Source organism: Sapajus apella, unplaced genomic scaffold (genome assembly GCF_009761245.1).
Source record: "Sapajus apella isolate SASKATOON/1434 unplaced genomic scaffold, GSC_monkey_1.0 scaffold8, whole genome shotgun sequence".
NCBI lineage: Eukaryota > Metazoa > Chordata > Mammalia > Primates > Cebidae > Sapajus > Sapajus apella.
Genome location: NW_022436948.1, coordinates 23,077,739 through 23,102,291, shown reverse-complemented (window position 1 = coordinate 23,102,291; position 24,553 = coordinate 23,077,739). Strand labels below are relative to the sequence as shown.

At 35.0% G+C, this 24,553-nt stretch overlaps 1 protein-coding gene across 3 annotated transcripts in view; it reads left to right on the top strand.

Annotated features, from left to right (window-relative positions):
* NCAM2 (neural cell adhesion molecule 2) overlaps positions 1-24,553 on the top strand; it is a 540,885-nt gene that overhangs the window by 431,513 nt on the left and 84,819 nt on the right. For all 3 annotated transcript variants that reach the window (XM_032277132.1, XM_032277133.1, XM_032277134.1), the window contains exon 12: positions 3,101-3,274. In XM_032277132.1, coding sequence (XP_032133023.1) covers positions 3,101-3,274 — 174 coding nt within the window. The remainder of the gene's footprint in view (positions 1-3,100; positions 3,275-24,553) is intronic.

The window sequence follows — 24,553 nt, the reverse complement described above, 5'->3', positions numbered from 1 at the left end:
AAGTAACAGAGGAAATGGGAAGGAAGAAATAGATACAAGGATTATAATGCAGGAATTATTAAAATAGTGTTCTCACTTTTTGTGTTGTTGATAGATAGTAATCAAGGGTGAAGGCAATTACAGAACAATCAGAAATTGAGGAGAAGAATTAGAGATGTTGATTCTAGGCACTTCTGACAGTATTCACTTGGACATGTTCTCACCCACCAAAGCAGCTGTGATTACAGCTAATTTTTGTGTTTTTGTATAAACAGGGGTTCGCCATGTTGACCAAGCAGGTCTGAAACTCCTGACCTCAAGTAATGTTTGTATATTATTTTTAAATACTGAAATACTTAATTCATCAAATATTTTCTGAGAACTTAGTATATTCCAGTCACTTTGCTCAATGTTACATGTATCTATGTGTATGCATATATAAATAGAATGTGTGAATGTGTGTTTGCAAAATGTTTTGTCTCTTTCCTCAGGAAACTTATAATTTAGTAGTCAGTTGACAGTTGGACGTATAAAACCAGAATGTAAAGCAATATTTAGAAAGAGAATTAAAGTCATAGGCATGCTTTTGCTTTGAGCAAAATAATAGAAATAAGAGGCCAGAGGAAATATTATAAATAAAAGGCTAGAGTGAGTGCCAGCAGATCTGAAATTGGACTATACAGCTAGAAGAGGTTAGTCACTGGCCTCTGTTTTGATGACGGTGTCTTTGTGCTGGAAAAAAAAAGGGCTCTTCTTTCTCTGCAGGTGCACCATGACAGGGTGGACAGCTTGGTGAATGGTGCAACCTCTGCAGTCAGATTAAAAACAAACAATCATGTTTATGCCATATATTCAAATATGGGATCCCAAGACAATAATATCTCCCTCTCATCTCCCAGAGTATACTACCTTCACTTTTGACACGTAACCCCAAACTGGAGTGTAACTCCTCTGACATCCAGCTTAGACCCATTGGACTTTAGAGAGTGAGCCACTCAGCACAGATTGATGAATTTATGTTTTTTTAAAAGGATCTATGTGCATTTGTTTGCCTTTCTCCTGTACTTTGGACAAAACCTACAAATAAATTTTGGATCAAACCTGCAGCTGAAAAGACATGCAGATTAACCTGGAAATTAAGGAAACATGAAAATTATAAGAATATGTGAAAGCTTAAAAACATTATTTAGATATCTTAAAATTTATATTTTCAGATATGATTTTAGTAGTTCTAAGACTTTTGTATGCATCAGCATTCTACATGTGTTTCTGAACCTTAGAGTTGTAATGTAATGTAATTCATACACTCTCTAAACAATTTACAGTTATTAATTAGAGTTGCAATATACACTGTGGCATTTATTTACAGTATTCACATATAAAAGGCCATAAAGCTGTCCTCCTGGCTCTTGCTCAGTACCATTTATAAGGCATATTATTATGTGACTTACAGTGACCTTTTTAAATTCTAGCTAATAAAGTACATTTGAATTTGACTGCCATTTGGGATTTTTGTTTTTATTTGTATTTATTTATTTTTGAGATAGAGTCTAGCTCTATTGCCCAGTCTGGAGTGCAGTGGCGTGATCTCTACTCACTGCAACCTCTGCCTCCAGGGTTCAAGTGATTCTCCTGCCTCACCAACCAAAGCAGCTGTGATTACAGCTAATTTTTGTGTTTTTGCATAAACAGGGGTTTACCATGTTGATCAGGCTGGTCTCAGACTCCTGACCTCAAGTAATCTAGCCACCTTAGCCTCTCAGAGTGCTGGGATTCCAGGATTCCAGGTGTAATCCACCATGCCCAACCCCAGTTTAAGATTTTATATAAATGCTTGATTGATATGCCAATTGAAATTCACATGTACTGCCTATTTGTCAGTCAAATTATTTATATATAATTAGCCCATTCTCACACTTCTATGAAAAAATATCTGAGGCTGGATAACTTATAAAAGACAGAAATTTAATTGACTCATAGTTCTGCAATCCTGGGAGGCCTCAGGAAACTTATAATTATGGCAAAAGGCAAAGGAGAAGCAGGCACCTTCTTCAGAGGGAGGCAGGCCAGAGTGAGTGCCAGCAGGGGAAATGCCAGACTTTTATAAAACCATCAGATCTAGTGAGAGTCATTCATTATCCCTAGCATAGCGTGGGGAAGCTGCCCCCATGATTCAGTTACCTCCATCTCGTTCCACCCTTGACACACAGAGAATATAGGGATGAAAATTCAAGGTCAGATTTTGGTGGGGACGCAGAGCCAAACCATATCTCTCTGAAAAAAATTATATTAATTTTTAATTTTTTTTCCAAAGTTTATTTCCAATGTGACATGGACAAAAGAGGAAGAGATTGATAGAGAAATTAATGTTAAAATGTCTCTAAATTTTGATGTTCCTGGAGTAGAGTTTTCAGTTATATCCTCATTGGGATTATTTTTCCTAATGCTGCCTTCTTGAAATAATGTAAGTAATGGATAGATTAAAATAACACACACAAGAAGGATTTTATAGCTATTTTGAAAACATAGGAATAGTATTTCAATATCTCAACTAAACTTTTAATTTAATTGGATAATATATAAATGAAATCGACCAAATATTTTACAGTCTTATTTAGTACATAATACTGACATTTTTCTTGAAACTTAGCTACAATTTAGTAACATAATTGTGGTGAATGCAAAGAATATACATTTCGTATTTTCACGAGACATTATTTATGGTGATGGTTGAATAATTGATTTATGTATTCTAACATTTTAACTACCCTCTTTATCTCTGTTTTATTTTTTTCACTCAAACGCACATGACATTGGTTTCCTGCACCTAAATAAAATGTTTATGTTGTATAGAAAAAGCAGAAGTAACATATTCCCTCAATAATTGAAATGTGGTTTTTGCTTCGCCGTCTACTTTCTGTGGTAATAAAAATTGACTTGTGTGTACTTTCTTGTATTTTCAAGAGAACTTTCAGGTGTTTATGTAAGTTCTGTAACTCAAACATATTAAGTGATACAGGTAGTAATTTTCCTTAGTTCCTAGTTCTCGTAACACCATATCCTTAATAATGGCCATTCCCATTCCCTTGGTTATGTTTTCTTTATAACTGTTTGTCCATAGATGTGCCATCCAGTCCCTATGGAGTGAAGATTGTAGAGCTGTCTCAGACCACAGCCAAGGTTTCTTTCAACAAACCGGACTCCCATGGAGGTGTGCCTATTCACCACTATCAAGTGGATGTCAAAGAAGTGGCGTCAGAAATCTGGAAAATAGTACGCTCTCATGGAGTTCAAAGTGAGTCAATAATTTCAAAATGAGTTGATTAATTCAAACTGCTCTTCAATATACCTGTATGATTAGCTTTTTCGATTTCCTCCAGCATTTTATTTTCTTTTAATAAAGTGGCATTGGGATGATATTTCCTGCGCCCTATTCTTCTTGATAACAATTCTAATACAGAGGGAGTAGTTTCCATCTTCAGTAAAAATGAAAGAGCTTAGTAGAATCAGCAGAGCTCAATTCTGAGGAAAAGAGTTACTTTAAAAAAATTCTTTGGTGGAAAGGCAATTGCTCACAAACTGGATATGATGGATGGATTTTGTGAAATGTGTGTTCATGTTTCATTTATTAATGCTTCTCTCAAAAGTAGGTGTGAAAATGAAACTGCAAAATGTAGGTGCCTTGTATACTCACAAAGCCATCTACAAAAATCTATATGATTTTATATATTTATACTTACTTTTTGTATTTTTATATTTTTATTCACTTTTACATTTCTATTAAAAAATTAAAATAATTCACAGAGTTTCTTTTCACTTATGTAAAATGTCATCATCTTGTGAAAATGTAGTTTGTTTTCTCATTAGGAAGAGACAAAACTAAAGCAGGAAATAATATGAAATTACCAATCTTAGACTCTGTTGTTTAAGACACAGAACCATATTGAGTGTTCCAAAAGCGTAGCATAAAATGGTTAGGAAATTAATGCTCTTTTGGTCTGTTCTATAAGGAACCTACCTTGACCCTAACACATATGTAGGGTTCAGTAAAAATCAAGAGCCTTCCTGAGAAGGGAACAGGGAACGAATCCTGGTGAACATAGAGAGAAAGCAAATGAAATCATCCTGGTCTCATCTGTGTTGACACCTACTGTTTCAGTTTTCACTGAGAGTAATATGGGTTTTGGATAGAAGTATCAGAAACATTAATCAGTCAATTATCATGTACCATATTCTTCAAATAATGTCCTCAAACTGATAAGTTTATATTATTTCATTGGTGAAATACTTGGATTATATTATCTGTGAAGGTTATGTGGTTCAGGAGAGATTTTTAAAGTCAGTGCCCAAAAATCAATGAGTAGGTGGGACCAAGGACTATAGTTTTTAAAAAATTTTATTAACCTGGATGCTGGAATATTGTGCTACTTAATTTGTTTTGTTTTGTTTTATTAAAAGTGAGAAAAAGAAAAGGAGGATGCTAGGTGAAAAACAGAAAGAGAAAATTCATTATTTCTTAAACTGTATAAAACTCAGTGTTTGTGCTCAAGGCAACCATGCAGAAAATTAATATTATCTGAATTTTATAGAAATTGAACACAGCACAAAAGTGCTGCCCCACCCTATTCCTGCCAAACCCAAGAAAAGGTTAATAGACTCTCTCTGGACTTCTTACAAAGCTGCAGCATCATGGAGAATTTATAGTGACCTTGATCTGGCCAAGTTGATCAAGGTAAAAATCCTGACATTGTACCTCACGTATCCATCTGTCAGAGGCAGATTACTATGCTTATAAAACTGAAACATAATAACAAAGCACATTTGTTACTTTAAAATGAGAAATACTGTCACAGAAATTAGAACATTCAGAGTCTATGTAAGTATGTATTTTACCTGTTGGTATATTATTTAGGATACAAAATGAGAGTCAGAAACTTGTTTGATGAACCTAGAATATGAACTAGGGAAATTGCGTAAATATAATTTTTTTTTTGAAGTGTAAAATTTTTTTTTCCTGTGTCCGAAGCTGGAGTGTGGTGGTGCAATCTCGGCTCACTTCAACCTCCACCTCCTGAGCTCAAGTGATTCTCTTGCCTCAGCCTCCTGAGTAGCAGGCACCCGCCACCATGCCTGGCAAATTTTTGTATTTTTAGTAGAGACAGGGTTTCACTATAATGTCCAGGCTGGTCTGGAACTCCTGACCTTGCAATCTGCCAGCCTTGGCCTCCCAAAGTGCTGGGATTACAGGAATGAGCAACCATGTCTGGCCTGAATAGAATGTTTAATAGCCTCAGACTGGGACAGTTTAAAGCTTGCCAATAAGAATAAAATAAAGTCTTGTGACTAGAGATTTGTCACAGTGATTTGAGGAAAATAATTGCATTAGTACTTTTTTTTTCTGTTTCCATTATTAACTCATCTTCCATAGGAATGTGAACGAGTACCTTAAAATCAAGTTACCATCATGTAGTCAAACCGTTGTATGCTCTCTACTCGGTGTAGTATAGACATGAATTTTAAATTTTACTACTACTTTATGCCCTTCTTTTTTATTCTCCCTTTCAGTTATTTAATAATATATTTGGCAGACACTGTAGATATATTTTCATCTTCAAGTAATAGAAAAAAGCAGTTCAGCATTGGTGTTATAGTGGTGAACATAGCTGCTTTCCAGAATAAACAGTCAGTCCTGCACAATTTAAAACTTATAATAATGTTTAATTTCACATTCATTGTCTCTGACCTCCATGAACAATAGACCTCAACCCGGGGAGCTTAATGGTGTCATGAAATACATCTCTTGGGGAGGTGAAAGAGATCAAATACCTCTTACGGTTCTGGTGCTGTAGAAATCAATGGGCTGTCACTGTCACTTGCCCTCTGTGGGATGGGCATCTAAGTACCTGCCCTTTGGGGATGTGTGACTGGAGTGCAAGCACACTAGAAGGCTTTTAGGAGGCAGAATATTCTTCATGGGATGCTATTTAGCTTGAGCTCTTTAGACACTTCCTCGCCCTTTACTTCAGCAGGATTTCTTTTAAGTGTGACTGTCATTCACTAACTTTATGCAATATACACTAGACCAAGAGAGATGTTTCACATTCTCACTTAGCTAAGACGTAAGAAACTGCATTACTTCACAGCTGATCTCTTTCTCTAGTTTTCTTTTTTCCCATTTCAAAGAGACATAGTAGATGAATCCTCTATAAAAACAGAAGTCCAAACTGAGATGCAAATATCAGATCTCTCTTCTCATCTCTTGTGCCAAAAAATTCAGTGGGTTGTGTTAACCTCTTGGGCTTACCTTCACTTAGTGGAAGGAGAAACATCACTACACTTTCTTCTGGGTGGAAGACTTACTAGTTTCATCAACGTTTTTTTTTTTTTTTTTTTTCTCTCTTTTTAGTTTTCTGCTTACAATTTGGGGAATGGGAAGGTCAGGATGCATAGGAGTTGGCTCTCAAGGCTGGTGTTGCAAACCTAATTTAGCCTCTTCTTCTTTAACTTTGCAGGAGGTGCCTGACCTCTTCTCAAATGTTTACTATTTGATGTATTTTTTCTTCTCTCTATGAATTGTCTCAGTTGAAAATTCTACCACTGCAGAAACATGCCCCCTCAGCCTCCGTATAGTTTCTTATTACTGTGCTGTTGCCTATGTAATGTGATTTATTTATTGCTCCATTTACACTTTATATCTCAAATGATGATGTGATCTCATTTATATATAAAATGATGTTTGGGGAAAATGAAGTTTTTAAGGATTTCTTAGTGTAGACTCCATAATTGTATAGCAGGAATGAATATAAATAATGACTAAAAGAACAACATAAGTGCAGTGGGTAGCCAGGGAAAGAAGCTGACTAATTCCATAGGACCACTCCTAACATTGTAAGATATGTGTGTCTGGCACTTATTCTTTCTTTAAGAAAGAGATGTACTATTTTGTAAAGATATTCATAAGAATAACAAATGATTTTTGCATATAGATACATGAAATGTGTTATAAATAAGCATAGTTATATATACTATAAATTGGCAGCAATGATTTGATTATTGAAACGTAGCATAGTTTTGACATAAACAGTCTATTTTAATCAAACATATTTTCATTGTGTTCCTGTGATTTCAGTGAGTCACTATGTCCTTTGAAGTAACATTTCAATCTTACTCATATTTTCCCATCTGACCGACTTAGGTCCTTTTAACACTGCCCAGAATTATTCTATTATTCTTTTAACCACCTATAGCATGCTTTCACAATCACTCCTGAAAGTGCTCTAACAGGAAAATTCCCTCTTCCCCCAGAATGAATGACTGCCGAGTGACACCGTGTGTGTGTGTGTGTGTGTGTGTGTGTGTGTGTGTGTGTGTGTGTTTCCTTTCCTGAGATGGAGTCTCCCTCTGTTGCCAGGCTAGAGTGCAATAGCAGTCTCTGCTCACTGCAACCTTCCACTCCTGGGTTCAAGCAATTCTCCTGCCTCAACCTTCTGAGTAGCTGGGATTACAGGCACACACCACCAAGCCCAGCTAATTTTTGTATTTTTAGTAGACACAGGGTTTCACCATGTTGGCCAGGCTGGTCTCGATCTCTTGACCTCATGAACTGCCCACCTTGGCCTCTGAAATTGCTGGGATTACGGCACCTAGCACCTGGCCAGAGGCAACTTTCAAACAGAAGCTAAGGTTCTGTAGAACTCATTGGGCTGTCACTGTCACCTGCCCTCTGTGGGATGGGCATCTAAGTACCTGCCCCTTGGGGATGTGTGACTGGATTGCAAGCACACTAGAAGGCTTTTAAGAGGCAGAATATTCTTCATGGGATGCTGTTTAGCTTGAGCTCTTAGACACCTCCTCGCCCTTTACTTCAGCAGGATTTCTTTTATTACCACTGCGCCTGGCCAGAAGCAACTTTCAAATAGAAACTAAGGTTCAAAGTGTTTATGAGAGATTAACACATTTTTGGAAACAGTGAAGATGAAGCAGAAGTCAGCAAATGGAATGAGCTACAGTTCAGGCTCCAGTGGCATGCTGGGAGTTGCCTTTGTTGTCGTTGTTGTTGTTTTTGTTGTTTTTTAAGGTACACAACTCTGCCCTGCATATAACATTACCTTGATCAAGAAACCAGGAGACTTCACTGTAATTATTCCACTGGGCCATGCCAGAAATTTCACACATTTCTTCCAACCTCTATTGTGTTGAGAAACATCAGGCTCACCACATCAATTACGTGAGCAATTTATACCATGTGAGCAATCAGTGGTTATGAATTTTCAAAGAAGTATTTATCTAATCCCCCACCAAAACTCTGTGTGTGTGTGTGTGTGTGTGTGTGTGTGTGTGTGTGTGTGTGTGTGTATGTTTCAAGCACACCCTTTTGTTCCCTTTCAAGGATATTAAGGGTTCTGATTTTATGCGAGGCTCCCCACTTCATCTACTGATTTTGAATCTTTTTTTATCCCACTGAAGCCATTCACAACCAATCTTCTACGTCAAAGACCCATGCAAAACCTCTGAGAATCTGAGTACCAGGGAGATATTCAACAAAACTGCCACAGTGTGTGGAAAAAACAGTTATATGGCTGTTCTTCTAGCTTCTGGTCTCTCCATACAATTCATTTTTGATGTTTCAGAGTTTGCCTTCCTTTTCTGTAAGATAATCAGTGGATTTGAAAATATTTTTGAAAATGATATGCCATAATTTCTAGGTATACTTTGAAGGCTTGTTTTTCTGGCTATCTAGGAGAACATACTGTTGAAAATCAGAATGCATATTTAAAACACATACATACACACACACACACACACACACATTTGAATACTAAGGAAAAGCTTGTTTATGCCTTTGTTTTATAAATCATAGGTTATGTTAATCATATATCTTTAAGAGATCTGTGTAAGCACTATTATACTCATTGTATTTGAAGCATTCATTAGAAGATAGATTTAGGTTTATCTCTGAAAATGTAGATACACATGGTCTCAAAATTTCAACTATCTTTTCCCTCTTAGCAGCTTTATTTATTTATTCTAATTCATAGGGATTTAGTTAATGTTTAGTTACTTTTCCTTCTTAGTAAATGTATATAATTTTTAATATACTTATTGATGTATCTACTTCTAATTGCAGATATCACCACTGAAAAGTAAATATCAGCTCTTGTTGGATTGCAGTGCTGTTTAGGAGGAAAATTTTAACATAAAAATTATCCTGTTAGTAGATTCTAATCTTAAATAAATCATTAACAGATTCTTATTTATTTCAACTTCTCACTGTGCACCTGGTCCTAGATTTAAGGTACAAGGGAATCCAGGTCTGTTATTATATTCTTTTTCAAGGTTTAGCTGAAGCCATACTAATTATCAACCAATGATGTGACATGAAACTAATTTTCAAATTCAAAGAAATTATGAGTAAATCAAATATCAACAACTCAAACTATTCGGTTATAGAATGTCTATCAGTCTGACTCTTCGTTTTGAGTGAGAAACATGTATCACAGGTATAGCAAGACTTTTTGGTTAGAGAAGCTATAGGAGGTATTCATTGACAAACCATATAACATTTTATGGGTTCCATACACTTCACTGGGCACTTAATGAAGAGAAAATACTAATCTTACAAACAGCCACACTTTGTTTCAGCTTTCTTAATAAAATGACAATATCAATATCTTAAAATATCAGCCCAGGAGTGGTGGCTCACACTTGTGATACCAGCATTTTGGGAAGCTACAGAAGGAGGATTGTTCGAAGCTCGGAGTTCAAAGTCAGTCTGGGCAACAATGCAAGACCCCATCTCTCTCTAAAAAATATATTTTTTAGTAGTTGGGTATGAAGGAATGGGCCAGTAATCTCAGCTACTCAGGAGGCTGAGGCAGAAGAAGCACTTGAGCCAAAGAGTTTAAGGCTGCAGAGAACCAGGACCATGTCACTGCACTCCAACCTGGACAACACAGCAAGATACTGTCTTTAAAAAAATTAAAAATAAAAATAAATAAGTACCTTTAAGTGGAGCATCAAACAGTTCTCTCAAATAAGGTAATCTGTTTTAATTTTGTTTGGGGAAATATTTAGCCAACTAGAATCACAGAGAGAAGTCCTTTCAATCCCAATCAAAAGTATTGTGTTTCACTTTGTAAGACCCAAGGTTATAGTAGAATGTCTCGCTCTTCCTGAAAATAAGAGAGATCTTTTTTCTTTGAAAATAATAGCATTTTCTAAATAAAACTTTCATTGGAAACTATAAATTTCTAAGTTTTTTGGTTTATTGGAAACTATTACTTTTTTTGGAAACTATTAGTTCTTATCATTTTCAGAAATTGAAAAGTGAAATAACTGACTATAATTAGGAAATACTTACACAGTTGTATTTTTTTAATTTTTTCAATGTGTAGTTCCACTAAACTTTCAATGTGTCTTTGCAGGTTATACTTGCAATATAATATTTAGTTTGTAAACACTGTAATTAAGATTATGTACATGCTGTATTATTGTGTACAATTCCAAACTTTTTTCAGTTTTTGTTCTTCGACAGAGTTTCACTATTGTTCTGGAGTTCAGCACTGAACTCCGGATTAGCCCAGGCTGGAGTGCAGTGGTGCGATCTTGACTCACTGCAATCTCCGCCTCCCGGGTTCAAATGAGTCTCCTGCCTCAGCCACCCTAGTAGCTGGGATTATAGGCATGTGCCACCACGATGGGCTAATTTTAGTTTCCTCCATGTTGGTCAGGCTGATCTTGAACTCCTGACCTCAAGTGACCCACCCACCTTGTCCTCCCAAGTTGTGGAAATTACAGGCATGAACCACCATGCCCGGCCTTGAGGTTTTAACTTTAGCAAAAGTTTACATTTTAATAAAAGTCTGGTGGAAAAAACAATACTTACGGTAGAGGAAATTATTTTCAGTTTGGTAGAAAAGTAGTGCTTTATTGTTATCAATACACATTTTTTTCCTGAAAGGGTTTTGAAGTATACATTTTGATTTAAAAGATATACCTGTTCTTGATGGCTCAGTAAACTAATTTTGAATAAAGGCCTGAATTAAAATATAGTAAACTTTAGTAGATCCAGTACTGAAATCTTAGGAGCAAATACGCAAAGTACCAGCAATAAATGTAGCCAGCATTCAAAAACGAATTATTCCTATTTCTTTAAATGACACATGTTGAAAAGGTTTTAAAATACCTATGGTACACATTGTCAAAGAAAACTACTCTTGCATCCTAATAAACAGCTGGGGATGTATAAAATGTATTCATTTATTCAAATGTAGAACACGTGTATGTTCATTCATATACTGAGTCATTGGTTCAATTAGTGAAAAATAAGAGGCGGCTAATGAAACTTCCCAAATTTCCTAAAACAGATGAGCTGACTCATGGAGTATGTTTAACTCCTACCAGCCTAGTTGTGCGGCAGTGATGTTCTGCTTTAGTCACGGCTAAGGCTGTGAAAGAATGTCCCTTAATATCTGGCTCAACATACTTCAGTTAACTGCTGATGTAGAAATTCATGCTTACATATTCTAACAGTTTGAAGTTTTACATAACATATCATTAAAATAACATTTTACTTAAAAATAATTTGATTTTTATAGCAGAGTTCAAAGATGGTACCAAAAGTACTCAGACTCCCTTCACCCAGCCTCCCTTAATGATAACATACCATCATACGCTTATCAAAACCAGTGAATTATCATGGGTACATTAGTAATAAAAAAAGCTACAGAGTTTATTATGAAATAACATTTTTGACAGTTTTCCTCTGTAGTTTTGTCCCACTGAAAATAAAAAGAGACTGGACACAGTGGCTCATGCCTGTAAACCCAGCACTTAGGGAGGCCAAAGTGGGCAGATTGCTTGAGCTCAGGAGTTCAGGATCTACCTGGGCAACAAACACGGTGAAACCTCACATTGACAAAAAGTACTAAAATTAGCTGGATGTGGTGGCATGTGCCTGCGGTCCCAGCTACTCGGAAGGCTGAGGTGGGAGGATCACCTGAACCCAGGAGGCAGAGGTTGCAGTGAGCTGAGATTGCGCCACTGCACTCCAGCTTGGGAAACAAGGGAGACCCTATCAAAAATAAAAAAAAAAGATTTCAGAAATTCTGTTCCGCAAGTGAAATGTACATGTACTAACCGAGGTTACTAAACATTTAGATGAATTTTACTATTTGGGTTTTTTAAGACCGTTTTTAGGTAGAATATAAGTCAAGTGAACAATCAAACTTATTTGATTGACTCATTTAAATAACTTGAATTAGCAGGGTTTCAAATAATAATTCATTAAATTCGTCCTAACCTATAGTCCTCCAAATCAAAAGTTTTAAACATGCTTTTCTCTCTCACTCATCATACCTCACTCTCAATTTGTAGATTTTTAAATTCTAAAAGTGTTTCTGCTTCAGTGGTATTTAATATTTACATCACCTTCAGGTAAACTTATTGCAGGTTTCATGAGAAACCCTTACATGTTTCATCTCTACATAACTAAAAGGCAGTTATGATTTCATGAAGCATAGAATACCAAAAACAGTATCTTTTGTAAGTGACATCCTAGTGGATCTCCATTTGTCATGAGATCCCAAATATTCCAGTTCTGGCACAAAGTGATTACTCATGACATCACTTCAAAATGGTGATTGTCTTTACTTATTTTGGTTATATTAAACAAAACATACGTTTTGAAAAACGTGATTACTAAATATTCTCCAACAAACATAAACTTAGTATATACTACTAGTAATGCATGCTTTTTAATATTTGGACTATTTCAGTGAATGAAACAAAAAAATTATTCCCCCTTAAGGAGCTTACATCCTAAAAGATGGATTGAGATTATTTTTATGCCCTATTTCATAGGTTTAAAAGAGTAATGTGGGGAAAGAAAGAAAAGAGGGATTGAAAATATTGAAATGGTTGGGAGACTTTAGCAATATTAAGTAAAGATTTGAGGATAGGTCTTATTGAAAAAATGATTTTTCAGCAGAGACTAGGAAAGATGACCACGGTATCCTGAAGAAAAGCCTCCCAGGCAGAGTAAGCTGGTAACAAAAGTCCCCTCAGGCTGGAGTGGGCTTGTTTGACTAAGGAACAAAGAGGTCAGCTTGGTGGCATTAGAGAGAAAAAATCAGATTGAGTAAGGAGATGCAATGGGAAAGGTGAGATTAGGCAAAGGGATACTTTATATACTGAATATGACCTGGCAGTACTGACATCACCTGAGGAATTATTAGAAATTCAGACTCTTGTATCCTTTGTCAAATCTATGAAACCAAGACTTCATTTTAACAAGATGACCAGATATTTACATACACGTTAAAATTCCAGAAGCCCTGATATAAAACATTGTAAGATCACACAAGACGTCAGTTCTTTGCCTGATTTTCACAGGAGATCCATTGGGGTGTGAAGAGTATAGAGACCGGAAATATTTTAGGATCACTCTAGCTATTTACTGTGTTGAGAGAAGTGTACAATAAGGCAGAAGAGTTCAGAGGCAATGGTGGTCTTCTAAATGAAAGATGTGGCTGGGCGCGGTGGCTCACGCCTGTAATCCCAGCACTTTGGGAGGCTGAGGTGGGCGGATCAGGAGATCAGCAGTCTGAGATCAGCCTGGCCAAAACGGTGAAATACCATCTCTACTGAAAATACAAAAGTTAGCCAGGAGTGGTGGTCTATGCCTGTAATCCCAGCTACTCAGGACGCTGAGGCAGAAGAATTGCTTGAACCCGAGAGGTGGAGGTTGCAGTGAGCTGAGATTGTGCCACTGCACTCCAGGCTGGGTGACAGAGTGAGACTCCATCGCAAAAAAAAAAAGAGAGAAAGATGCACAGCACTCAGACTAGACATTGACAGTTGAGGGGGGATGGGAAAAGGTTGTCAAATTCTTGATGTATTGCAAAGGTAGTTTTGAGAGAATTTCCTTAGATGGGTAAGAACATGGAGGATAGGACGTATGGTGGAAATAAGCAAAATAAAGAAGTTGAAGCTGATTCTGACATTGTATACCTAAAATCTCAACTGAAAGTTTGTAAAGATGGGAAAAACTAGGTGCATCTTGTTCGGTGAGTGTAAATCAGCCTTGTGAATTAATACTTAAATTGCTGTCTTTAATCCAATTAGGAATACCATGAAGGCAGTAGAATATTGATAAAGAGAGGTCTAGACTGTAGGTATAAATTTAAAAGTCATTTGCATTTAGATGTTTAAAATCATGATACTATCAAATCAACAGAAGGATAAATGCAGAAAGGGAATAGAAAAGGCCCATAGACTGAGTCATTATCTGGTTTACTTATTTTTTAGTATATATTTCCTTAAAGATGTTTGCTGTATCATAATGAGTTAGCTAAAGTGTGACTTCTCTAAATTTATGGGGAATTTTCTACATTGCATTATGGTGCTACTAAAAATAATGAAATAAATTATATTGGCCTATGTTACCTGAAATATTTTTAGGGGGAGATTTATCTCAAAAGATATTCCATATGACATGATTCTTTCTCTTTCTTCTTCCCTCCCCGCTGTGGATTATTTTAACTATAGGTACTGGATTATTTTAACTATACAACATTTTTCTTTTTTCTTCTCTTCCCTACTGTGCTTGCTTTCTGTGTTGTGGAAAAAATATATTACTATATATTTTTATGTATATTAGCAGACATCTTTTATAAACAATGAGTTAATGATTCATTTAGTCCACTGACATGAATCACTGATAATTATTCCATTTTTCAAATGCCATATCATACCAGAGCTTCTTTGGGTAACAGTTCTGGTGAGATGGGCCTAAACTGCTCCTTTTAAGTAATCAATGAGAAATACCTTTTCTCATTATAGTAGAGGTGGTTGTTCTCTAGAAAGTCCTATAGATTTCCTAGAAGCTCAAAGTCATTTTAAAATAATTTCCAGTTGTGCTTCAAGGTGTTTATCCTGCAGTGTTTCTTTGAAACTAAGTTGTTCCAATTGCCTGGATGTAACTGGATTTCACTCTATCATACTACTCAATTTCACTTTTATAGAAAAACTTTAAAATAATCAGTATTTGTACAGGTTATCAAAGAAAATGCTTCCAGTTTTTGCCCATTCGATGCCATATTGGCTGTGGGTTTTGTCTTAAATATCTCTTATTATTTTGAGATATGTTTCATAAATACCTAGTTTATTGAGAGTTTTTATTTTTATTTTTTAATATGAAAGGATGTTCAATTTTATCAAAGGCCTTTTCTGCATCTATTGAGATAATCGGGGTTTTTGTCATTGGTTATGTTTATGTGATGGATTACACTTATTGATTTGCATATGTTGAACCAGCCTTGCATCCCAGAGACGAAGCTGACTTGATCGTGGTGGATAAGTTTTTTGATGTATTGTTGGATTCGGATTGCCAGTATTTTATTGAGGATTTTCGCATTGATGTTCATCAGGGATATTGGCCTCAAATTTTCTTTTACTGTTGTGTCTCTGCTAGGTTTTGGTATCAGGATGATTCTGGCTTCATAACATGAGTTAGGGTGGAGTCCCTCATTTCAATTGTTAGGAATAGTTTCAGAAAAAATAATACCAGCTCCTCTTGGTAACTCTGGTAGAATTCAGCTGTGAATCCACCTGGTCCTGAGCTTTCTTTGGTTGGTAGGCTATAAATTACTGCCACAATTTTAGAACTTGTTATTGGTCTATTCAGGGATTTGACTTTTTCCTGTTTTAGTCTTGGGAGGGTGTATGTATACAGGAATTTAACCATTTCTTCTAGATTTTCTAGTTTCTCTGCATAGCGGTGTTTATAGTATTCCCTGATGGAAGTTTGAATTTCTGTTGGTTTAGTGGTAATATTCCCTTTTACCTTTTTTTATTGTGTCTACTTGATTCTTCTCTCTTTTATTCTTTATTACACTAGTTAGGGATCTATCTATTTTGTTAATTTTTTCAAAAAAACACCTCCTTGACTCATTGATTGATTTTTTGTATGGTTTTTCATGTCTCTATCTCCTTCAATTATTCTCTGATCTTAGTTATTTCTTGTCTTCTACTAGCTTTTGGATTACTTTGCTCTTGCTTCTCTAGCTCTTTTAATTGTGATGTTAGGGTGTAGATTTGAGATCTTTCTAGCTTTCTGATGTGAACATTTACTACTGTAAATTTCCCTCTGAACACTGCTTTAGCTGTGTCCCAGAGATACTGGAACATCATTTCTTTATTATCATTGGTTTCAAATAACTTCTTGATATCTGCCTTAATTTCACTGTTTACCCAGGAGTCATTCAGGAGCAGGTTGTTCAATTTCCATGTAATTATGTATTTTTGAGTGAGTTTCTTAACCCTGAGTTCTAATTTAATTGCACTGTGATATGAGAGACTGTTTGTTATGATTTCAGTTCTTTTGCATTTACTGAAGAGTGTTTTACTTCCAACTATGTGGTCGACCTCAGAATAAAAGCCATGTTGCTCTAAGAAGAATGTATATTATGTTGATTTGGGGTGAAGAGTTCTGTAGATTTCTATTAGTTTCACTTCATCCAGAGCTGAGTTCAAGTCCTGAATATTCTTGTTAATTTTCTGTTTCATTGATTTGTCTAATATTGACCATGGGATGTTAAACTCTCCTACTATTGTTGTATGGGAGTCTAACTCTTTGTAGCTCTGTATTATGAATGTAGGTGTTCCTGTATTGGGTGTATATTTATTTAGGTTAGTTAGCCCTTCTTGTTGAATTGATCTCTTTGCTATTATGTAATGCCCTTCTTGGTCTTGTTTGATCTTTATTGGTTTAATGTCTGTTTTATCGGAGTCTAGGACTGTAACCCCTGCCTTTTTTTTGCTTTCCATTTGCTTGGTGAACTTTCCTTCATCCCTTTATTTTGAGCCTATGTGTGTCTTTGCAAGTGAGGTGAGTCTCCAGAATACAGCATACCCATGGGTCTTGACTCTTTATCCAATTTGCCAGTCTTTGTCTTTTAGTTGGGGCATTTAGAACATTTACATTTAAGGTTAGTATTGTTATGTGTGAATTTGATCCTGTCATACTGATGCTATCTGGTTATTTTGCAAAGTAGTTAATGTAGTTTCTTCATAATGTCATTGGTATTTATATTTTGGTGTGTTTTTGCAGTGTCTAGTACCAATTTTTCCTTTCCATATTTACTGCTTCCTTTAGGAGCTCTTGCAGGGCAGTCCTGGTGGTGACAAAATTCCTCAGCATTTGTTTTTCTGGAAAGAATTTTATTTCTTCTTCATTTATGATGCTTAGTTTGGTTGGATATGAAATTCTGGGTTGAAAATTATTTTCTTCAAGAATGTTGGATATTGGCCCCCATTGTCTTCTGACTTTTAGAGTTTCTGCTGAGAGGTCCACTGTTAGTCTGGCTTCCCTTTGTAGGTGACCTGGCCTTTCTCTCTGGCTACCCTTAACATTATTTTTCTTTTATTTCAACTTTGGAGCATCTGGTGATTATGTGTCTTGGGGTTGACATGCTCATGGAGCATCTTAGTAGTGTTCTCTGTATTTTCCTGAATTTACATGTTGGCCTATGTTGCTGAGTTAGAAAGTTCTCCTAGATAATATCCTGAAGTGTATTCTTCTCTTGTTTCCATTCTCCCCATCTTCTTCGGATACTCCAATCAGTAAGTCTGGTCTTTTTATGTAGCCCCATATTTCTTCACTCACCACTCCTATTCCACATAGTATTGGAAGTTCTAGGCTGGGCAGTCAGGCAAGAGAAAGAAATAAAGGGTATTCAAATAAGAAGAGAGTAAGTCAAATTGTCTCTGTTTGCAGATGACATGATTCTGTATTTGGAAAATCCTATCATCTCAGCCTCAGTACCCATTAAACCGATAAGAAATTTTAGCAAATTCTGAGAATAAAAAATTAATGTGCAGAAATTACAAGCATACTTTTTACCAACAATAGACAAGCAGAGAGCCAAATCATGAGTGAATTCCCATTCACAATTGCTACAAAGAGAATAAGATACCTAGGAATACAGCTAACAAGAGAATGTGAAGGACCTCTTCAAGGAGAAGTACAAACCACTGATCAAGGAAATAAGAGAGGACACAAACAAATGGAAAACATTCCATCCTCATGGATAGGAAGAATCAATACTGTGAAAATGACCATTCTGTCCAAAGTATGCTATTCCCATCAAACTATCATTGACATTCTTCAGATTAGAAAGAACTATTTTAAATATAATTGGGAATCAAATAAAACTCCATATAGCCAAGAAAATCATAAGCAAAAAGAACAAAGCTGGAGGAATCATGCTACCTGACTTCAAACTATACTACAAGGCTACAGTAACCAAAACAGCATGGTACTGGTACCAAAACAGACATGTAGAGCAATGAGCAGAACAGAGACCTCAAAAATAAAACCCCACATCTACAACCATTTGATATTATGCCAACCTGAGAAAAACAAGCAATGAGGGAAGGATCTTCTTTTCAATAAATGGTGTTGGAAAAACTGGCTAGCAATATGCAGAAAACTGAAAATGGACCCCTTTCTTACACCTTATACAAAAATTAACTCAACATGGTTTGAAGACTTAAATGTAAAACCCATAACCATAAAAGCTATAGAAGAAAACCTACGCAATTCAATTCAAGATATAGGCATGGGTAAAGACTTCATGATGAAAATACCAAAAGCAATGGCAACAAAAGTCAAAATTGATAAATGGGATTTCATTAAACTAAAGAGCTTCTACACAGCAAAAGAAACTATCATTAGAGTTAACAAGCAGCCTACAGAGTGGGAGAAAATGTTTGCAATCTACCCATCGGACAAAGGTCTAATATCCAGAACTTACAGGAACTTAAATTTACTTTAAAAAAAATCGAAAAGTGGGCAAAGAATATGTACAGACACTGCACGAAGGAAGACATTTACGTGGACAAGAAACATACGAAAAAAAGCTTAAAATCACTGATTATTAGAAAAACCCAAATCAAAACCACAATGAGATACCATCTCACACCAGTCAGAATGGTGATTAAAAAGTCAAGAAATGATAGATGCTATTGAGGCTGTGGAGAAATAGGAATGCTTTTACACTGTTGGTGGGAATGTAAATTAGTTAAACCACTGTGGTTGGTGGGAATGTAAATTAGTTCAACCGTTGTGGAAGACAGTATGGTGATTCCTCAAGGATCTAGAACCAGAAATACAAGTTGACTCAGCAATCCCATTACTGCACATATCCCCAAAGGAATATAATTCTCCTATAAAGACACATGCACACATATTTTTATTGTAGCACTATTTACAGTAGCAAAGTCATGGAACCAACACAAATGCCATCAATTTTAGATTGGATAAAGAAAATGTGGTACATATATATCATGGAATACTATGCAGCCATAAAAAAGGGAATGGGATCATAGCCTTTGCAGGGACATGTATGAAGCTTGAAGCCATCATCCTCAGCAAACTAACACAGGAACAGAAAAACAAACGCCACATTTCTTACTCATAACTGGGAGTTGAATAATGAGACACACGGTGGAGAACAACACACACCAGGGCCTGTTAGGTTTGGGGGACGAGGAGAGGGAACTTAGAGAACTGGTCTATAGGTGCAGCAAACCAACACTGCATGTATATACCTGTGTAACCAACCTACACATGTATCCTGGAAATTGAAGTTAAATAAATAAATAAAATAATCAGTATTTGGCCTTAGCTTTTAACTACTACAGATTTTTAAATTTTAATGCGTTACAGTGCTTTAAAAAAATTTTCCACTAGACTATTTTCCATGATTATGCTACTTCCAACATAAATGCCCAAAGAAAAAAGACTATCATTTCTAAATGACTATATTTCCTATGGTAAAGGAGAAATTGACTGTAAAATTCATCTGACTATGTTAAGAGAAATTGCAATAAACTTATGAATTGCAAAATAAGAAGAAAAGTAATCCACACTAATTCCATATTTTCAGTGAAAGAAAATTTGTTCTGATTTGCATGTTGTGGAAAAGTTTCTGTATGTTAAAATTCAAACAAGAGTATCTTGGACTGTGTTCATTGTGCCCATAAAGATATCCAAAGCTAAATTAGGATGTTGTATGTAATTACATTCTTAATGAATTTAAACCATGTAGATCAAAGTATACAGGAACTAAGCTAAGAGAAAAATTGAACAAAATAACAGTTTTAAGTAAAATTACTTGTTTGCTAGAAACTGCCTCACATATCTTAAGATGAAGACATAAATTCATACATAATTCTGTACTCAGTCTGGTCTCTGCTGTATGATAAGGAGAACTTCTATGCAAACACTTTTTAAATTTTTCAATAAAGTTAATGGGATTTTCTGTGCATGCATAATTTTATGAATCAAATAAATAGTACAAAGAAATGATATTAATTTATGTAAGAAAAATGTTTGTGAGTATTGAGAAAACAAATATGAATATTTCATGAGTGTTTTATAGGAGTTTAATCCACAGGAGGAGAATGAAAATTTTCATAATTCCCAGAAAATTAAAAAAAATAGAGCTCATCTCACTGCTCAAACATACACTCTTCTGACAAATTTAAAATTCAGTGTAAATATGATCTTTGCTAGGATGTAGCTTTTAAGTCCCTAATCCCAGTGAAGAATTCTTGTGGGCTGTCATGCATATTTTGATAGTGAATTTTATTGACAGCACATTTTAGAATATATTTAAATACAATAGCTACAAAAATGTTAAAATTTTGCCAACATATACCACTGTATTAAACATTATTTGACTCAAATTATTAAAATTACTTACTACAAACATTAATTATTTTCTCTATTATAGTATATAAATGTTCTCAAAGGTTAAGGAGGAGTATGGAGCCATTTCACTATTCACTGAAAAGCTTAAGATGCTTATATCAGGAAGATTCTAATGTTCTCTCTCAATAGTATAGTGCCATCCTATAGGGAGTGATGGAGAGATGAATGCCACAGACTGGCATGATCAGATATGATCTCCAAAGCTAGTACTATCCTGGTTCTCATTGCTTTTACTTTATGTGTAGTTCATGGAGATAACATTATTAATTTTTCTTATTGTTGTCATCCTCTGTTCTTTCTTTTTCTGTGTATCAATGTCTGTTCATCGTTCTTTTAATCTTTTAAACTAATTTACTGCTTTGATTTTTTTAAACTAATGCATTGCCTTGATTTGCCTTTTTACAAAATCTCTATTGCATATAACAGTGCTACTTAAAGATGTACATATTCCAGGGTATTTGAAAAATCAATCATTAGGGATTCATGAAGATAAACCAGAAAATATTTTCAATTTATCTAATCAAATAATATATATTACAGTTCAAATTATCACATTTAATAAATGATTGGCAATACTATGTATATATACTGTTGTATATATATGTATGTAGTGTGGATATATATACGCTATTTTAATATATGCATGTGTGTGTGTGTGTGTGTGTGTGTGTGTGTCTCATGTATCTTAATATATTAGCCTCTTTTTATAAATTAAGAGACAGAATTTTGCTCTGTTACCCAGGCTGGGATACAGTGGCACAATTATAGCTCACTGAATTCTCTGAAACCTGGGCTCAAATGATCCTCCCACCTCACTCTCCTGAGTAGCTGGGACTATACCTGGCTAATTTAAAGTTTTTCTTAGAGAAGAGGTCTTTCTGTGTTGGTGAGGCTGGTCTCAAATTCCTGGCCTCAAGTGGTCCTCTTGCTTCAGCCTCCAAAAGCACCTGGATTATAGGCATGAACCACTGTGCCCTGCCTTAGCCTTTCTTTTCAGCCATACTTCATATATTTCCCCTACGTAAATACGTGGCACTTTCGTGGCTGTCCGCTTATGTCCATCGTGCATTTTACTTACTTTCTTAGAGCAGTCATATATATATATATATATATATATATATATATATATATGATGGAGAGGAGGAATAACACAAATTATATATATGTGTGTGTTTATATTATACATATATAATACATATATAGAGAGATTATATATATATGTGTGTGTATGTATATAGATATAGATAGATATATACTGCAAGGCCCAATATAACCCAAGTGTCTATATGAGAATTGATGAGATTCATTTTTAGTGGAAATAGTTTTCTCTTCCTTTTCACTCTATCGTAACTGTTGCTCATACTATTGGTATTTTGCCAGCTGCTCACTTGTTAAGCAATATGTTATCAGTCATGCCTTTCTGTCTTGAATGCACACTGGAGGGCCTGTTTATGGTTTATGTGGCTCTTTGAGCCTTCCAGATTATTTGAGATGAATGAATGAATGAATGGATTATAGAATTACTAAGTTTGCTTACACTTAAATAAAATTAAATAGTTACCATTTCCAAACATATAAATTATCACCATGTCCAGGTAAAATAAAATTACACCACCTAAGCAAATTCATTGTTTTATTCTTTTTGGAATTTGCAGAAAGAGGATGCACAAGCTTTTCTGGGAACTAATGTTATATAGTTAGCTATTCTTCAACACTAATTCTAATGAATATGAGTAACCCTTCATTCTACTTACCAAGACTTTTAAAAATTCTATTCTAGTATTTAGTTTTATTCTAAATCCAGACATAAGTAGACATTTTAGTAAAATGGAAATAGTAGTTTCTCTTTCTCTAAAGCACAATCTTAATTGTTCCTGCTTCTTTCTCCCATCCTTTAAATTAAAAGCATCATTTAACCACTGTGCAACATGTGCTACTTCTACGGGAATCACCTTTGGTGCCAGGATAAGCCTGTGCAGTTCTGGGAACCTGGGAATGTCAAAAGGAAAATAAGATAGATCTCACATCACGAGAAAATAGTGTATTTCATGAAGCTGCTTCAACTTGGAAACATCACTAGAGGTCTTCATCTGCACAGTTGGTTGTAGCACAGAAACATATAGCAAAAAAAAAATATATATATATAGGTATAAGTCTCAAGCCCCATGATTTTCTGTCCATGTTAGTGTTGTCTTTTTCCCCATCTATTGGTTGGGCCACTCATACTACATTCTTTGTCTTCAACTCTCTTTCTTGACAAGTGATTCTTACTTAATTCTACAAATATTTGTCCTGCCAAATTTATTTCTTGAGGCTCAGATTCTAAATTAAGAAATACCCCTTTTCCTTCATTTTAGGATATAGTTCATTAGTGACTTTATCTCTTATGTTTCATAATTTTCAGGAGGTTATCTCCTCTGATTTATAGATGTGAACTGAGCACATACACACATGTGTATGTATACATATACACATATATAATATATATACACACATATATACATACATGTATATGTATATACATACATATTCTAACACAAATGACTTCCTACTTGAACTCTTAATTGAAATGATATATGCCTATTCATTTAATTTAACAAAAATTGGAAAGCATCTACTATGTTTAGGGAGATTTTGGAATTTTGAATTGCTAGAGAATCCATAGTGAAGAAAATAATACAATGATTATCTTCATGGCATTTATATTCTAGTGGGGGAAGATATGTTTATAGATGCATTGATAGATAAAATATCCATGTATATACATTAATATATAATGTTTAATATGTCAAAATTTATAATTTTAAAACATTTAATAATTTAAAGTATGAAGAAAAATGAAGCAGAGCAAGATGCTGGTTAAATGGGTTGGCAATGGGGACTAATTTTATGAAAAGGAGTCAGCAGAAATCTGTGAGGATGTGATGTTTAAGCGGAGCCCTGAATGAAGTGAGGGAATCATCACATAAATAACTAGGGAAGCCTAGCCTCGGCAGAGGTCAGTATGAAGGACGTCCTGGCTGGAATGCCATGATCAGAGAGGGGAATTAAATGAAGTAAGGGTAGACAAATAGCCAAGCTGATGTCCCATTGGGTCTTACAGACTATGGAGAAGACTTTGTATTTTATTCCTAATGTCATGGGACGTTACTGAAAGTCTCATAAGTAGTTCTAGAAGAAATATAATTGAGGTCATTTTTAAGTATTTACATTATTAAAAGGAGTCATTTTGAATAGGAAAGATCCTTTCTTAAATTCTCCTTTACCACATGAAGCAAAATTCTGGAATTATAAAAGTTAAAGTTACCTCCTATCATATGTTTAGTAAAGATGAAGAATTCTTAGTGCATTGTGTCATTTTATATACATTTTCCTTCTTTTTCTGGATTAAACAAATGATTCTGTGCTATTTTTGAAATTTTTATCTTTACTCATTCTCAAAATACTGAAATGTGTTTTTCCTCTCTATTATTCTGGAATTAGTCCTTACAATATAAGATGATGTTTAGCGTTAAGGTTTTTTATTCTTTTTGTTTCTTTCTTTCTTTGGAATGGTGTTTTTATTCTTGAAACACAGAGGTGTACAATGACAATAATTTGTCATCCTATGAATGTTCTTTTGAATTTTTAAATGAAGGTATGATGAAGTTAACTAGGATATCTAGTTACAGTTTGGAAATTAATTGATCTAACATTGTAGAAATTTGATCACCTACCCTTTTCTAAATATATATAGACATACGCAGAAAAACCATATTCTTCCTGTACTAATTAAAAAATACGGGGGGATTTTTTTTT